Raw genomic sequence first — 17,005 nt, 5'->3', positions numbered from 1 at the left:
TAAAGACGTAGAACACCAACAAGGGAGAGGCCAGGGCCCTGGCTCCCCATGAGTTCTGCCCTCCACACACACCACACCTACCTGGAAGGAGCCCAGCCCCAGCTCAAACACAAGTCTCTCCCTCTTGCTGACATCCTCTGGGGAGAAAGCAAAGACCGTGTAGTGGATTCCAAATAGTGGGATGAGCAGCAGGGTGGACCGGGCGAGCCGTCTGTGGGGAAAGAGCAAAACCTCTGCTCCGGGAGCTGCCAGGGCTTGGGGCCAGAGCCATGCAGGGCAGAGAAGCCCAGTCCCAGACCCTACTCTCCCCCGGAGCTGGGGCCCCTATCCATGGGCTCCCTCAGGATTCTCTCCCGGTGCGTGGGGCCTGGGGGAGATGGCAGCCAACAGAGCCCAGGCTTCCAGAACTCCCTGGGAAGTGCTGGGGAGACAACCCCCTGTCTGCAGGGCACCCATCCCTCTAGGCCATGCCGGTATCCTGTACAACCACTAAACATGCACACGTGAGTGTGTGATTTACACAGATCCTTTTTGGGAGGTGCGAAACCTTTGGGAAAAGTGAAGTCAGGGCAAAGTCCTGGGATGGGATTTGGAAGGACAACACGAGGTGTCCTCAAGCAAAACAAGCATTCTCCTGCTCTGAAGAGCAGCTCCCTGTGCCTGGAAAGAGCAGCCCCTCGGGAACCACAGAGACCGTCGGCTTTCCTGAGTCTGGGGCTAGCCAGGCATGCTCGTGGAGAGTGACGGAGAGGCGCTGATGACAGGGAGGCGGGCGGGGAACACTGGGCAGACCACAGAAGGAGAGACACGGGAGGGGTCCTAGGAAGGATTTACTGACTCCGAGCATAAACAGGAGGAACCTGCCACCTGGGAAACTGAGCTGGGGGAGCAAAGGCTGTCTGCTCAGGTGGGAGTAGAACGGGCAAGGCAGAAACGGCCCAAGGGACCTCAGTACTCTCCGAGGCCAGCTCTTCTGAGGTTCCTCTGACTGCAACTGGCTCCTGGGCCCAGTGGGGAGGGGCTCTTGTCTGAGAGGGTGGGGTACAGAAGCCACGGGAAAACATCAAGAGTAGGCATGGTGACGAGCTCTTTGTGGGTCCTGCTCTGGGGGGAGGGCGGCTCCCAGAGGGTCTCCAAAAGGGGGGACCCCGTCTCTGCCCACCCCAGCAGACTGGCTCCCTTTGGATCTCCTGGAAGAGCCAGCCCCGCCTGACAGGTGCAGTCCGCCCCCTGGGCCCTCCTAGCAGAGCTCGGCCCACCAGGGTGGGCAGCGGGGTACGGGGGTGGCCGTTTGACTTGGGGCAGTCACACTGTGTGCCCCTCCCTCCCTCTTTCCCATCCAGCCTTTCTGGGAGAGAATGTTCTACTGAATGTGGGGCGTCCGGATTTCAGGAGAAGTAGAATCCATGGAGTCTGAGTGATGCCCTTGGCCGACCAGCATCTACCAAGAAGGAAAGGATGGGGAAGGGGAAGAAAGAAAAGCAGGGGAGGGGACACAGCGGAAGGGGAAGGAATAGCCTGGGGAGACCTTCAGGTGGACCAAGGCTCAGTCCCAGAAGGAAACAGCCCCTCGAGTGCCCAGTGCCCACCAATCCTCCCCGTGCTCACTGACTGCCCATTCTACAGGACCTGGGGGTGCCTGGACCAGAGCGGGCGCCAACAGGATCTGAGGGGCTCCCACTCAGTGCCCAGCTGAGTTTGGGAGTGGTCTAGCCTCTCATGTGTCTGTCCTCTCTCGGATGTGGCTCTCTGAAGGCAGGCACGGGACCTCACTTAACTGTCATCTGCCCTGGCCAGCACACGCCCTGCACAGGGCTCACACTCGGAAAGTGCGTGTCCATGAAGGGATGACCACGCGGGCCCGGGATGAACACCTGGGAGCCCTTGACACTGAGCATGACCTGGGAGCCCTGCTCATGCTCATCTCCAGGCACCCAGAGGGCAGCGAGAAGTGCTGGCTGGAGAATGAAAGTCCAAAAAGAAGAGGACAGTGGCCTGGAAACGCAGGCGTGTGGACATCTTGCGGGTGCCTCTGTGACCCTGCCTAAAGGGGTTACTTTAAAAGAGCAGCTTAACTCAAGAAGCTGAGGAGGGAAGGCAGCCCTGGGATGTGCCGTGGTCCCTGCCTTCTTGCCTCCTCTCCCCAGAATGGATCTGTTTCCAGGGATCTGCCCCTGACGTTTGAAAAGTGCCCTGGAAACCGAAAGGCCAAACTTCTCCAGCTTCCGTGGTGGTGGTGGATGGGACGGGTTTGGTACCTGAGAAACACAACCTTTCAGGCCCTTCCCGGCCCCAGACAGATGTGGCGAATGCAGCAGGGCATCCCACAGTATAGTCCAAGGGCGACGCCTTCTCTCCCCTGTGGCCCCAGTGCAGCCCAGGAATAATCAGGGACTTCTGCCAGGGACCCAGGGCACCCCCATGACTCCTTTTGGTAGATGGGACAGTGGAGGCAGGTGAGGAAGTCACTAGGTCTCAGAGTCCGAGGACCTCTGTCCTTCGGAGGCCTTGGGATGGGAACATATGGTGTGAACCTTGGAACCCCGCGTTGAGGAGTCACAGACTCAACGCTACGATCTGATTAACCCAGAGAGACCGCGGCACAGGGCCTTAGCCTCTGTCTTCCTGCCCCAAGGAGGCATCACCGGGCAGAAGAGGCCTAAAGAGTACAAAGAAGAGCTCCAACGGTCAGAGCCCCCCGAATTCCAGTGGGCCCCCCCACTTAAAGGGGTGTCCAAGTTGGAGCTGAGGCTCCAGCAAGAGATGCCCCAGGGACTAGTGCTTAGGACTCCCTGGGTTCAAATCCTCACCCTGCCAACCGTGTGGCCTTGGGCGAGTCATTTCACCTCTCTGCGCTTCAGTTTCCTCACCTGTAAAATGAGGATAATACAAGTACCCACCTAATAGGCTTGTGTGGGGAGTCAGCCACTCAGCACGTTCGGTGGGAGTGAGGTGCGTGGGGTGAGGGTCCCGCCCCCTACAGGAGGACAGCCTAAATGAACTCAAGCTCAAGGCCCTTAGAAATAATCTGGCAGTTGCAAAGATTGAAACCCAGAGACGTGGGGATTGGCGGAAGACCACACATCACGACAGCGGCAGCGGCAGAGGCTTCAAAGCTGCTTCCTGCTCTGCACCGGCCGCGCCCCACCTGCTCCACCGTGGCCACAGCCCCATGCCCGCAACCTCCCCTCCCGTCCCAGGCCACGAGGTTGCAGAGAACTCACAAGACACACAGATGTCAACATGCAAGAGCTGGGAAAGGGCTTGGGGCTGGAGGCACAGGCTCGCTCCCTGCTCTCCTCCAGCCTGGGTGGACGCAAGCTCTGGGCGTGGCAGCAGCAGCAGCATGCGTCCCCCTCCCGTCCAGAGCACCCAGCCGCAGCCACGCCACGCACACTTACAGAGTAATGGTGGACAGTTCTGACATCTTGCAAGGGTGCTGCTGAGCCCGCTGTGGCCTGCAGTAGCATTTCTGCACGCAGCTGCTGGGTGTGACAAGATGTGCATTACTGTCAGCTGCGGGTACTGGGCAACGAGAAACTGAGGTGGGACTTAGGGCGACACGGATCACGGGGCGGGCAGAGAGGCCCAGGGTGTAGAGAGAGACAGGGCCGGGGCGTCACGTGGAGGAGAAGGAGGAAGCCAAGGGCCGAGACGTGGTCAGCTCTGGACGCAGAAATACACACCTCTACATATATACGTGTGTGCACGGACGCACAGGCACACGCGAGCCCTCACACTGGGAAACCGACAGGTGGTGGGGCTCGGGAGGGAGGGAACACGTGTGTTTGGAAGGTGGGGCCTGACTGGGGCTCACGCAGGGGACCAGGAACTGTCTCCAGAGTCAGCTCCAGGCACAGAGCATGGCCTTGACGGAGATCCCTCAGCAAGATGGGCAGCTGGAAACTCACGCCATGGACCTCACGCTGGCCCAGCCCTGGAATCAGGCCATTTCTGCACTTGCTTGTGAGAACCAGCTGGAGCACCCACTGGTCCTCCCCCCACCCTCCCCTCCCGCACCTTCCTCTGACTGAGCCCCCGGGTACCTCAGTGTGGGCCTAAGGGGAGCAGAGGCGGGATGGATGGAGCAGACCCATGAAACACGACACATCCACCATGTAAGTTAAAATTAAGTGAAGAATCCACTTCTTGGGTTGCCTGAGCCACACTACACGGGCTCAACAGCCACAGGCAGCTAGTGGTTCCTGGGCTGGACAGCACGGGTCTGGGGCATTTCCCACACTGCCGAGAGTTCCACTGCACAGTGCTGGCTGGACTTCTCGATAAAAGTTCAGAGGGCAGGGGCTGAAGGCTGAGAGAGAACCTTTCGGGCTCTGCCCCGCTGCCTGCGGAAACGAGTCACCTTAAGGAGACACCCACAGGTGGGCCCAGGATGCCCGTCCAGCTCTACCTGGCACTGGGCGAGGCACAGAGCTCTGCCTCCTCAGAGAGGTCTCAGGCTCAGTTTCCACCTGCTTGTGCTTGCGTCGGCACAACTCATTTGTTTCCATCTCTGACAAACAGGGAAGAAATGGAGTAAGAGCTGTGTCATCTCATCAGACTGCAGAAGAGGTGCCCATTTCACACCCCCTCCTCAGGCACCGTGTGGCGGAGCTCCTAGTAGCTGCTGGCGAACTGATCAACCTGAGGGGGTCGGATGCAAATAAGAACAGATACGCACAAAGAGGCCAGACCTTTGGCATTCATGGATTCATAATTTGTGATTCCCACTCTTTTAAGAGTAAGTCTGAAGGTCCTTGACATGTAGTGACACGTCATTTTGCTGAGGCGAACATGTGAATCACACACTTCAAAGATGGGGCAAGCCGAGGTCCACCCAGCATCCTTGCCTCAGTTATGTCTGTGGTTCTCTCATTTAATTAACAACATGTTTCAATTCACACCAGACTGCGAGATGGGCACTAGTGAACCATTATACAGATGACGGATGTTATGATGCTCTGCTACCCAGACCAGCAGTATCAGTACCACCTGAGAGCTTCTTAGAAATGCAGAATTTCAGTGGCTGGCTCAGACCTGCTGCCTCAGAATCTGCATTTTAACAAAATCCCTAGGTGCTCCACCTGCAAATCAAAATTCCAGGAACACTGTTGTGAGGAAGTCATGTATTTGAGAAGTTTTTCATGTGCCTCAATGAATGTCAAAGGTCTGTTTTGTACACATACAAAGAGACAGATGGACACATACAAGTATGTTTTCCTCAAGAATTAAAAGAGCTTAATTGGGTATTCAGGAATGGAAGCCATTCTAGTATACAAATTTATTCTCTACCTTGCCCAGATTGAAAGGTTGACTACTCTCTCCTACAGCCAGTGGCCTGACCCCTCAACCTTGGCCTGGAAATCACAGAAATCAGGGTCCAGGAGCTCAAGAGCCCAAACCTCAGATGTCACTTCCTGCACACCCAAACTCTAAAGCTTCAGCTGTTCTCCTCTGAGACCCCCTTTCCCCAAACCTCCAATGACTGTTCAAAAGGATCCAGTGAAAAGAAACAAAAAGGAAAAGGGGTGGCAGAAAAGCCAGAGACAGGCATGAGAAAGGAAGATGTCAGAATCTCTGAAAAGTCACTTGTTAGTGAAAAACAGAAAAGAAATGCAATCAACAGGAAGAGAGAAACCTAGGCTGGCTGATCAGCTCAGTTCTCATTTGGATCCAAGGGAGGATAAGAAACTCAGACAAGGGTAGCGGATGGAGGCTGCTTGGAGAACCCCACAGCAGGTGCACGGCTCACACCCACATCTGCAAGTCAGGGAGCCCTGGCTCCCGGGCCTGACTCTGCCAAGGCTTTGCTGTGTGTCTGCAGGAAGGTCACAGCCATTTCCAGCCCATCTATAACCCAGGGATGCAGCACATGGTTTCTTCTGACCCTGCTTTGGTCTCAAGCTAAACTCCACGAATGCTGCGGTGTCTTCTGCGTGCAAGGCTGCCTGGGCTGTAGCCCCAGGATGCTAGACAGAGAACCCTGCAGGGGAACCCTTTGTGGGCAGCACCCCTGTCTATTTCACCCTGCTCCTAGGGGTCGGCATAGCACTGGCCACTCGGCAGGCCCACAGAATGCTGTGACCTGAGCTAAACATCCTCCATAGGGTCCCTCCTGGTGCTAAGATGCTGTGTACCCCCAGAGCCCCGGCCCAGTCCCCAGGGAGGCACTCCCCACCACACTGGTATGCCAGCCAGCAGCCCAGTTCAGCAGATCTTGGAGTTTCCCTGCCCACCCTCCTTCTCCCCCAACCACTGAGGACCAGCCAGCCCTCAGTGCCCCTGGCCTGACCTGGGGGGTCGGGGCACCTGAGCTCAAAGCTTTGTTTGACCACTAACTTGCTGATTTTAGGTGTTGCCACTTTCCTTCTCTGGACTTCAGTTTCTCCATCTGCAAAATGGGGGCAAACATTCCCTACTGCCAATCCCTAACAGGAGCTGTCAGGATAGGGTGCTCCCAGACAAGGGAGAGAGTGCTTTGGAAGGAGAAGATAGAGCCCCATGTGAACTGGGAGCCTTAGGCTGTGGGCTGAGAGCTTCCCGGCTGCACTTCTGCCTAGACATGGAAGAGTCTGTCTTCAGAGGCGAACGTCATCCCTCCGACACTGGGTAGGTCACAGCCCTGCTGAGCTATATGCTATCGGGTTGGCCAAAAAGTTCGTTCGGGTAACATCTTACGGAAAAAACCTGAACAAACTTTTTGGCCAACCCAATACATCACGGTGTCTGTTCTCCTTCCTTTACCCCAAGGTGCCGTGGGGACCTGCTCTGTGGGATGCCTGAGGGAAATACAGATGGGGTTTCCCTCCCTGACCCCAGACCCAAGCGGCAGCTCCCAATGCCCATCTTGCAGCAGGGAGAGCACTGGGAATAAAGCCAGCTCCCTGCAGGGCCAGGCCTGAGATGCTCGCAGCACAATCAGTGTCTGCCCTGAAACCTCACCCTCCTGTTTCTCAACCAGTTGGCTTCTCACAGAGGTAAACTCTGGTCCCCAAGACAAGGCAGGCTAACCCTGACCCCAGAATGGGGCTGAGCCCAAACCCTCTGCCCCAAACCAAGTCGAGCCTAAGCACAGGCTTAGCCCCGACCCAGGCCCACACTCCATGCCTGGCCACTGCCCAAGTCCTGAGCTCAGCCACTCCTTCTACCAGCCAGTGAGAGAATGGAGGTGGCTCAGCGCCACTGTCCCCCTGCTGGAGCCTCAGGCCCCAGCAGGTCCCTCTGCGGCTGGGTCGGGAGCGCCGTCTTGGTCTAGGGAGGAGGACAAACCCTTATCATCTGAGCAGCTGGAACCAACCTACAGGAAGGGGAGTGAATGCTGGTCTGAGGGCACAGGCAGGGGGTCCTCTCGGGCTTTCTTGGGGATGCCCAGGCTTAAATTTGTTCTGGAAACAGAGGAAAAACCCGGAAAGCTGTTGTGGGCAGATATGAAGGGATATCAGCCCAACACATAACTCTGTTGACCCAAGGCGACTCGGATGCAGCCCCGAAATCTCCCTCTCCTACCACGTCATGCCCCTTTTTTAATCCCCCCCTTTGTCTACCCCCTTCCCCACCTGCAGCAGACACCTCCCAGCTCAAAGCACTCCAGGTGGGGCAGTTTTTTACAAGGCTGGAACCCACTGGGGCCTCTTCTTCCAGGAAGCCTTGTTTAACACTATCTTCTTGTCTGTAAAGTCAAGAAGTGCTGATGGTGCAAATGATGGTGCAGTCGAGTTTGAAGTCAAGGGTCTGCCTGCACTGTGGCTATGGCTTCACTCTTTCCTGCTGGATTCATCTAACTTCACTGATAACTAGTTTCCTTGGCTGTAAAATGGGGATTATGTTTAATCCAGATTTGCCGTGTGGGCATTAAACGTGCATGTACTGAATGGCAAGTGTTTTTAAATGCTCTGCAGTTCTTCGCGGCATGGCCACTTTGAATGTCCCTCACTTTCACCAGTAGGGTCTCCTGGACCCTAGAAACACTCAAGCATGAGGCTGCATTTAATGGGATCAAGCTGATCCCTTGTCCTGTGTCAGCCCTCCCAGTGGCTTGCAGACCACATCCACCTGAGGTTTCAGCTTTGGGGCTTGCGACGAGCACGAGTTTAGATTTCTCTCAAAAAAAAAATGTGCTGAGATTTGAGGGGGATTTTTTACATGACAAAAGTAAACCAGGGCTTCCCTGGTGGCGCAGTGGTTGATAGTCCACCTGCCGATGCAGGGGACACGGGTTCGTGCCCCGGTCCGGGAAGATCCTACATGCCGCGGAGCAGCTGGGCCCGTGAGCCATGGCTGCTGAGCCTGCGCGTCCGGAGCCTGTGCTCCACAACGGGAGAGGCCACAACGGTGAGAGGCCCGCATACCGCAAAAAAAAAAAGTAAACCAACTACAGCCATACCCCTGAGATATTGTGGGTTCAGTTCCAGACCACAGCAATAAGGCGAATACCACAATAAAGCGAATATTGCAATAAAGCGAATATTGCAATAAAGCAACTCACATCAATTTTGTGATTTCCCAGTGCATATAAGGGTTATGTTTACACTGTCCTGTAGTCTGTTAAGTGTGCAATAGCATAATGTCTAAAAAGAAAATGTACACACCTTAATTTGAAAACACTTCATTGCTAAAAAATGCTAATCATCTGAGCCTTCAGTGAGTCATAGTAGTAACAAAGATCACTGATCACAGATCACCACAACTATAATAATGAAGAAGTTTGACATATTGCGAGAATTACCAAAATGTGATGCAGAGACACGAAGTGAGCAAATGCTATTGGAAAAATGGGGCTGACAGACTTGTTCAACACAAGGTTGTCACAAACCTTTAATTTGTAATAAAAGCGATATCTGTGAAGCACAGTAAAGTGAAGCGTGATAAAACGAGGCATGCCTGCAGCTGGTTCTTTAAACGTTTGTACTTAAATGTATAAACCCTGTGCTAATTACAGATGGTTCTTATCTATGCATTAGGAAGGCCTAACAAGGCTCTACAGCTCCCAGTCTACAATTTACCTTGAAAACCCTGGCTCCACACTTCCCTCCCTCCAGACCCTGGGGTTCTTGCTGCCTGGGGAGGGATGTCCAAGCTGGTAAAGTATGTCCGGGGGTCAATAGAGGGTCCTTACTCAGGCTGCAGCTGAGCCACCATGTGTGACCCTGCACAGGCAGAGTGAGGGGAAGCTAGGAGAGGCCCCAGAGGAGAGGTGCCAGGGACCTCAGAAGAAGAAACAGATCCTACCAGGAAGCAAGGTGGGGCAGGAGCTGGGGGAACCATGGTTGCTTAGAGCTCAAAGGAGAGACAAGGCCGACTTTGCTACCCACCAGCTTCAGAGGCCCGAGATGACTGCTAGCGTGGGAACCAAGCCACCCTCAAGCAGGATAAGCAGGCCAGACGTAAGGACGTGGTTTCTGACACTGGACCAGAAAAGGTGAGGGGAGCGGCGGGGCCCTGTTTTGTGGCTCCTGGGGAAGAAGGCAGGAATGATCTCTCCGGGGCAGTTACTTGCAGACGGCTGGCCCTACCAGCCCATCAGGGCAGGGCCTCCAAGAGTTTATGACTTATGTGGATGAACAATTTGCAGCTACATAACATACACATATAAGCAAAGGTTAGTAAACATTCGCCAAAACATGGAAAAATAAAGGGCAATAAACGGAGAGCCAAAAGAAGGAGGGGAGGGGCGGTCGATGTAATCATCCTACACACGGGGAGAAGCAAGTCTGACGGAACCAGGCCCTAGGCTAATCCCTGCCCCCAGCGGAAGGGCTATCACAGGAGAGGTACCCAGGCTGAACAGAGACCAGGGGCAATCGCCACTGACCTGGGGAAGCCTCAAGGAGCCTGAGGGAAGGATCTGGCGCTGATCCCTGAGCAGTTCCTGCCTCTCCCTCTCTCCGGGAGCATGGCAGGGTGGAGGAGCCCTCTGCTGGAGTCTCTCTGCTGTCCCACTTGTCCACTGGGCAGCCCATCAAGGTTCTGAGCCCCAGGTTGCAGCCTCTGATGGAGGCCAGACCAGCCCCCTCTGGTGCCACGAGAGCACTTCAGCTCCTTCTAACCTGCTCTCTCCTTAAACTGAGGACGCAACACATACGGCTTCCACGCCAGAGACTGTCCTCAGATTCCCTGTGCCTAGGTGGCCCCTCCAGCCAATCACAGGGCACCAGCCTGCCCCCCCGGGGCCGGAAGTGCCTCCACACACCCAGATGGTCGCGTTCCTGACCACAAAGCAAGAAGGGTGAGATGGAAGATGGCGGCCGGAGAGGTGGGCAACTATATTTTAAAGGTACTTTAACCCAAAAGAATTCTTGCCAATGCCCGTGCTAGGGTACCCCGTCAGCGACACCCAGGCCTTCTCCTCCTGTGTCCTGTGTGCAGGGCCCATACAGCTGTTGGACTTGACCATGGCATTCACCTAATGGTACTTACAAGTAGATGCTGGACTCATTGCCTCCCATGTCTGGAGACTGAAGTTTCTGCACGAGGATGACAATGATGCCGACGAAGAGCACAAAGTTAACCTGAGAAGCAAAGAAAAACCAGATGAAAATGGTTCTGAGCAAAGACTTTCCACACCCCGGCCTCTGCACTGTCTGTTACTCCCCCAGCAGGGCCCTCCTCCCATCCAGTCAAGATCCCATCTAGGCTTAGAATCTTCAGATGGCAGCATGAACACTCATTCACCCCCCAGCCTCCCTCCATATCACTGAAATGACAGAAGAGAGAGATTAAGAAGAATTCCATAAGAGTACTGAGAAATAGCAAAGATTATCAAGAGTGAGCCAGAAAAGGGAGCAATTTCTGGAAAAGAAAGCGCCAACAGCGTCAGGGTGACGGAAAAACTACAGTGCCAAGGAGAGAAGAGGCTATCGCAGAGGTGAGAGCTGTCCTCTGGAGAAACTCCAAGTCCAGAGTCACTGAATACGGAAAACCAGAATGGACAACCATATAAGCATTATTAATTAAAGGACTGCCTGGGAATAGCAATAACGTTTACCTTCAGACAAAAGCTCTCTAAACGAAGTGGGAAGCTGTGTGTATGGTGAGAAAGGGAGAGGGAGGGGAGCAAATAAAAAGAAACAAGGCGACTACGCAGCAACATCTGGCTGTAGCAAAGCAGCGCTCAAGGAGGAAACGGAGAGCCTAACACTAACTTAATAAAAAATAATAAATATTGAAAATAGAATAATTAACCATTCAAATCAAAATCTAGGGGAAGAGTACCACAAATTTAAGTTATAGAAAAAAGAAGTTAAAGATAAAAATTCATTAAAGAGGGCTTCCCTGGTGGCGCAGTGGTTGAGAGTCCGCCTGCCGATGCAGGGGACACGGGTTCGTGCCCCGGTCTGGGAAGATCCCACATGCCGCGGTGCGGCTGAGCCCGTGAGCCATGGCCGCTGAGCCTGCGCGTCCGGAGCCTGCGCTCCGCAACGGGAGAGGCCGCAGCGGTGAGAGGCCGCAAAAAAAAAAAAAAAAAAAAAAAATTCATTAAAGAAATACGAAAAAAAAAAGTAGACTTGATCGATAAAAATAGAACTTTTTGGTTTTGCTCTGCTCGTTTTCACAGATCAAGTAGAATGGTAAAGCCTCCTCCAGAGGGCAGGGTTCTGTCAGTCCTGCTTTCTACTGCGTGCTCAGTGTCTAATCAGTACCCGGGATTTAGCACAGTAAATACTGTTAACTGCACATGTTAGTCCAAAAGGAGAAAATGCAATTAAGCACATTTAGGGATGAGAAAGAGGACAACAGATGTACAGAATATTTTAAGTCATCACAAGGAAAACAAAAATCAGACAAAATGGGAAAATATAAATTAATCAAACCAAATCAACATGCAGAAAATCAGAATAGAGCAATGACCTCAGGAGAAATTTAAAAGGCACTCAAAGAGGCGCATTAAAAGGCACCAGCCCAGGTAAGCTTACTGGCCAGTTTCAAAATGCCTTTAGGGAAGATGTAATTGACATACTACTTCACTATGTAAAAGCAAATGAAAAGAAAACCTCCCAAATTACCTATGAGGCTAACAAAACCCTAGTACAAAACCTAGACAAGGACAGAAGGTGTGTGCGCGCACACACACCCACGCACACGCCTAAAACCGGCGAACTCACAAAGAACAAAGGTAAAAACTATAAACAAAATATTAACAGACAGAATTGAGCAGTGCGTTAAAAGAACAAACAGATCACGGCCATAAAGGTTTTATGTCAGGAATGCAAAAAAAAATCTACTAATATTTGTTACATTAACAGATTAAAACAACGAACTACCTTTATCCCACATAAGATTGGTGAATAGTTCAGTAATGGAAACATCAACAAAAACATAAGAAATGAGCACTTTCGTACTCTGCCTGTGGAGGGCAATTTGATATCCATGAAAATGTTAAATGTATACATCCTTTGTCCCAGAAATTCCACTCCTGGGATTTACTCTAAAGCATATTCACACATAACTCAAGAGTATACACAAATATATCCACCGCAACATTGTTCATCGTGAAGATAAACTGGAATATTATAAATGTCCATCACTAAGGGAATGATCAACTAATGTCTCCAAAACACATTTGATAAAATTCAACACCTATTCCTGACTTTTAAAAAATAAACACTAAAACAAGAAAAGAATAGACACTTTCCTAATTCAGTGAAGGTAACTCCCCAAAACTATAGCAAACACCATCCTCAAAGAAACCAAGGAATAAACAGTATAAATATTGGAAATGAAAAGTAAAATGTATTTCCATTTATAGATCATGTAATTTTCCATGAGAACCAACTGAAAATGGATAAGAACCAATAAAAGAGCTTCAAAAGGTAACCAAGAAAAGAAAAAAATACACAACAACTAATAGCTTCCCTAAGTCCCAGCACAAATACACCCACTAGAAAATATAACGAAAGAACGATTCCTAGACACAGGACGGGCACAAACCGAAAGACACCATAAAGGGAAACCTAACAAGACAACTAAAAAAAACTGTCAAAAATGACTCTATGAGAAAGACTGAATAAATGGAGAATCATGCCATATTCTTGGAAAGGAAGACTCAATATTTTAAGAAAACCACTTCTCCGAATTTGTTTATAAATTCAATGGAGTTCCTATAAAAATCTCAACCAGCCTTTTTTTTGCAACTTGACAAATTTGCAACTTGACAAATTTGAAAGTCCATCTGAAAAAGTAAATGTGCGAGAAAATTTGGAAGGGGAAAAAAATAAGGAAGGGGATATGAGCACACCCGATATCAAAACATGCTGCCAGTTTACAGTAACCTGCCACAGGAAAAGCCAAATAGATTAGTTACATGGAGTAGGAAGTCTGGAACTAAATACAAGTAGAGTACATTGAGTGTTTACGATAAAGTGGCATTTCTACGTAATGGAGAAAGAAGGACCTATTCAATAAAAAGAACTGAGAGGGTGGATGTCCACCCACTGGAAAAAAAATAAGGTTAGCTATCATTTCAGATCAGACAGAGAAATAAAATTTCAGATAGATTAAAGGCATATGTGTAATAATGCAATCTATAAAATTGTTATAAAACGATTAAGAATACTTTTATATCTTAAGGTTGGGAAAGACTTCCATAAACAAGAAATAAGACTCAGTGCTTCCCTGGTGGCGCAGTGGTTGGGAGTCCGCCTGCCGATGCAGGGGACACGGGTTAGTGCCCTGGTCCGGGAAGATCCCACATGCCGCGGAGCGGCTGGGCCCGTGAGCCATGCGTGTCTGGAGCCTGTGCTCCGCAATGGGAGAGGCCACAACAGTGAGAGGTCCGCGTACCACAAAAAAAAAAAAAAGAAAGAAAGAAAGAAGGCTCAGAATTCATGATGAGAAAGCCTGACGGTCTGACTATATAAAATTATGCAATCTTGGGCTTCCCTGGTGGCGCAGTGGTTGAGAGTCCGCCTGCTGATGCAGGGGACATGGGTTCGTGCCCCGGTCCAGGAAGATCCCACATGCTGCGGAGCAGCTGGGCCTGTGAGCCATGGCCACTGAGCCTGCGCGTCCGGAGCCTGTGCTCTGCAACGGGAGAGGCCACAGCAGTGAGAGGCCCGCGTACCGCAAAAAAAAAAAAAATGCAATCTTGGAAGTATACTTACAACATGTATAACAGATGAAGCATTACTATCTATCGAACAGTAAGAAAGATAACAACTGGACTAGAAAAATGAGCAAAGAATAGATAATAACCAGAATAAAAACAAATTGTCAATAAATATTTGAAAAAAAATGCTCTGTTGCACTAGCAATATGGAGAAATGCACATTAAAACAATAAGCTACCATTATCTCCCACAAGGCTGTGCAAAAATTTAAATGATTGAAATTACAAGTGCAGACAACGATACGGGAATACCCTTTGTGACCCAGCAATTCTACTCTAGGGATTAATTCTAAAGAAATATTCACACGTTTTCAAAACTATGCACAGAACTGTTCCTAGTAGCATCTTTCATAATGAGGGAAAATGGGATAAAGATAAATGTCCAACACTCGCGGAAGAGCTAAATAACTTGTGCGTCCTTTTTGCAGAATATAACACAGCCACGGGAGGCTGGTTTGTGTGGTGACCTCTTTATTTCTCCTCCTCCCTTGCCTTTCAGCCCAGGCCTCTGTTTCTTCCCTGCTTCTTGTCCCAAGGACACTCACCATTATGGAGCCAACCACAGGGGCTTTGATCACCCACCACAGAGCCGTGTTGTCATTCATATCCCAGCAGCTGCAAGACAGACAGAAGGAAGAGAGATGATGCTTGCGGGCATCATCTCTCCTGGCTGGCTGGAAGGGATGCAAGGGCATCACCATCTCCTTCCAGCCAGCCCCTCCTGCAGCTCTGAGGAGGGGCTGGCTGGAAGGGGAGCTCTCAGGCGGGCTGCACACCCAAGCCCAGCCCTGGTTCAAGTGCCTTGGTCCTTCCCTCTGCTCCCCTGTCAAGGCAGGGACTGGAGCCCAGGAGTGAGGGCACCAGTGGGCTCCTGGTAGAGGGCCACGTTCCCCCTTCAGACCTAGGGCTCTGGGGGATGCGACCTCACCCTCGATATTCCTCCTCCCCTCCCTAAAAGGAGAACAGCCACTCAGAGTTGGGCCCAGAAGCAGAGCAGGACTCTGAAACCTTGCACATTCCCTCACTGAGTCCCGGCTGAGATGTGGCTGGGTGGGTCCACCCGCAGTGGGGTCAGAGCACAGTCACTGCCCAGGGCTGGGGGTGCAGCCATGCCCGGCATTGGATGGTTTGCCTGAGACAGTTCATGGGACATCAGGACAGCCGCTGACAACCATCTGTCAGAGCCTCCTTGGGGCTCCGGCCCTGGCTCTCGGGCAGGTACTCACCCTGTGTCATCGAAGTAGAGCCTCAGCACAGCCCACACGGACACACACACAGTTGGGGTCCCTGGAGAGCAAGAAAAGGAGCCCCGTGATAACTGGAAAACCAATAGGCCAGTGTCCCCCTCAGACCTGGGGCTTCTGGGGGCCAATGAACCGCTCAGAGGTGGGGTCCCGACCCATGGGGCATGTCTCCCTCTCAGACCTGGAGTCCTGGGGACCCTAACTGTCCCTCACACCCAGGCCTCCTGGGGGTCCATGTCTCTCCCAAACCCTGGGCTACCTCGCCTCTCAGGAGGACTCTTGAGCATATCCCCTCCATCAGACACTGGGCTTCCTACGAGAAGAGCAAGAAAGCATCCAAGAACCGGGAGTGTGCCGTCAGCTGCGAGGCAGGTCAGTGCCTCCCTCCTCTGACCTGACGCTCCCGGACGGCAGGACCAAGGACATCCCCGGCCATGAGGCCTGAACCTGTCTGGGAGACAGCCAGTGACCTACCCCAGCCAATGAGGATGTACCAGTAGAAGTATCTCCTCTCGGGGAAGAAGGTCTCCACCAGCAGGGTGAAGAGGTACAGGCCCTCAATGAACAGCCAGAAGTAGTTGGATACGACACAGTAGTGGAAGAAAACCATCACAGCCTTGCATTCCACCTGCAGGGAGAGCGAGGAGGGGGAGGGTGGCACGAGACCCCACCGAACCCTGAAAGTCCAGCCCAGCAGGACCAGAGAGGATCCTGAGGGCCCTTCAGCCGAAGCATGCTCGGGTTTAAACGCCCCGTGGGTCTGAAAGACTCAACATTCCTGGATTCAGAGCTTACAACTGCAGCATCCTGTGAGTCTGAGTCGAAGCTGCCATGGAGGCAGCTCTGCACAGGTCAGAAAACATGGAACCCCCTTTTCTCCCCAGGCTCATTCTCCCCGACCTTCCCGTCCCGTCCCCAGTGTCCACAGGAGAGACGAATAAGGAGGACCCTGCAGGAGCCTCCTTGGTAAAATAAAGGTTTCAGGCATCACGTAGGTTAGGGGAACACCCCCGGCCCCCCGGAAATCTCATAGATCCCCCTCCAAGTGAGCCCTTTCAGGTCAAGGTCTTGTGCTCTGGGCTGTTCTTTCCATCCTGCCCCAACGAAGCCTATCTTTTCTGCTTATCTCCAAATGTATCAGAACTGGGGAGGTGGTCTGGAGGGAACCCCAGCCAATCAGCCCCTTGGCTCCATCTTGGGTTAAATGACCCGCGGCCAAGCCAGCCCTCTCTCTGAGCCTAGTCAACCGGGACTTGACATTTCCACCCGACCCTCCTCAACTGCCCTGCCAAGGACACACAGAGTCCAAGGGACAGGAAGTGAAGTCCCGCTGGGGTCTCACTGGCTGCTAGTAACCGCAGGGTCATTCCTGGGTTTCCGTGTTCACTGGGGTCGATACCTTAACCTGCAGGAAAACACCTGGACGGCAGGGCGTCGCAGGGAGGGCCAGTCCTGGCAGGGCTCCGCGCACTCACAGTGGAGACGAAGCAGTGGTTGCCGTCCTGCTCAGCATAGAGGATCCAGTCTTTGATGAAGACGGAGATGGCCCTCAGCATGAACGACGCAAAGAGGTTCATGTGGATGAAGTTTCGGGTGCAGTGCAGCTTCCTACACCAGCGGCCAGGGAAGCAAAAGGCTTTGAAGTAAGGAACTCCACA

The 17,005-nt window shown here is 52.2% G+C and overlaps 1 protein-coding gene across 4 annotated transcripts in view; it reads right to left on the bottom strand.

The window, feature by feature from the left end:
- ADCYAP1R1 (ADCYAP receptor type I) overlaps positions 1-17,005 on the bottom strand; it is a gene marked incomplete at both ends in the record, with an annotated part of 39,200 nt that overhangs the window by 2,772 nt on the left and 19,423 nt on the right. For 2 of the 4 annotated variants that reach the window (XM_082846312.1, XM_082846313.1), the window contains 6 exons: positions 82-211; positions 10,417-10,508; positions 14,649-14,718; positions 15,330-15,390; positions 15,822-15,975; positions 16,823-16,955. In XM_082846312.1, the coding sequence (XP_082702438.1) occupies positions 82-211; positions 10,417-10,508; positions 14,649-14,718; positions 15,330-15,390; positions 15,822-15,975; positions 16,823-16,955 (640 nt within the window). Of the gene's footprint in view, positions 1-81; positions 212-3,401; positions 3,486-10,416; positions 10,509-14,648; positions 14,719-15,329; positions 15,391-15,821; positions 15,976-16,822; positions 16,956-17,005 lie in introns of all 4 variants that reach the window. The other 2 variants (XM_082846314.1, XM_082846311.1) reach the window with 2 other exon arrangements.

The sequence above is a fragment of the Leucopleurus acutus genome (assembly GCF_964270905.1).
Source record: "Leucopleurus acutus genome assembly, chromosome: 9".
Taxonomy (NCBI): Eukaryota; Metazoa; Chordata; class Mammalia; order Artiodactyla; family Delphinidae; genus Leucopleurus; species Leucopleurus acutus.
This window is presented reverse-complemented; position numbering and strand designations above follow the sequence as displayed.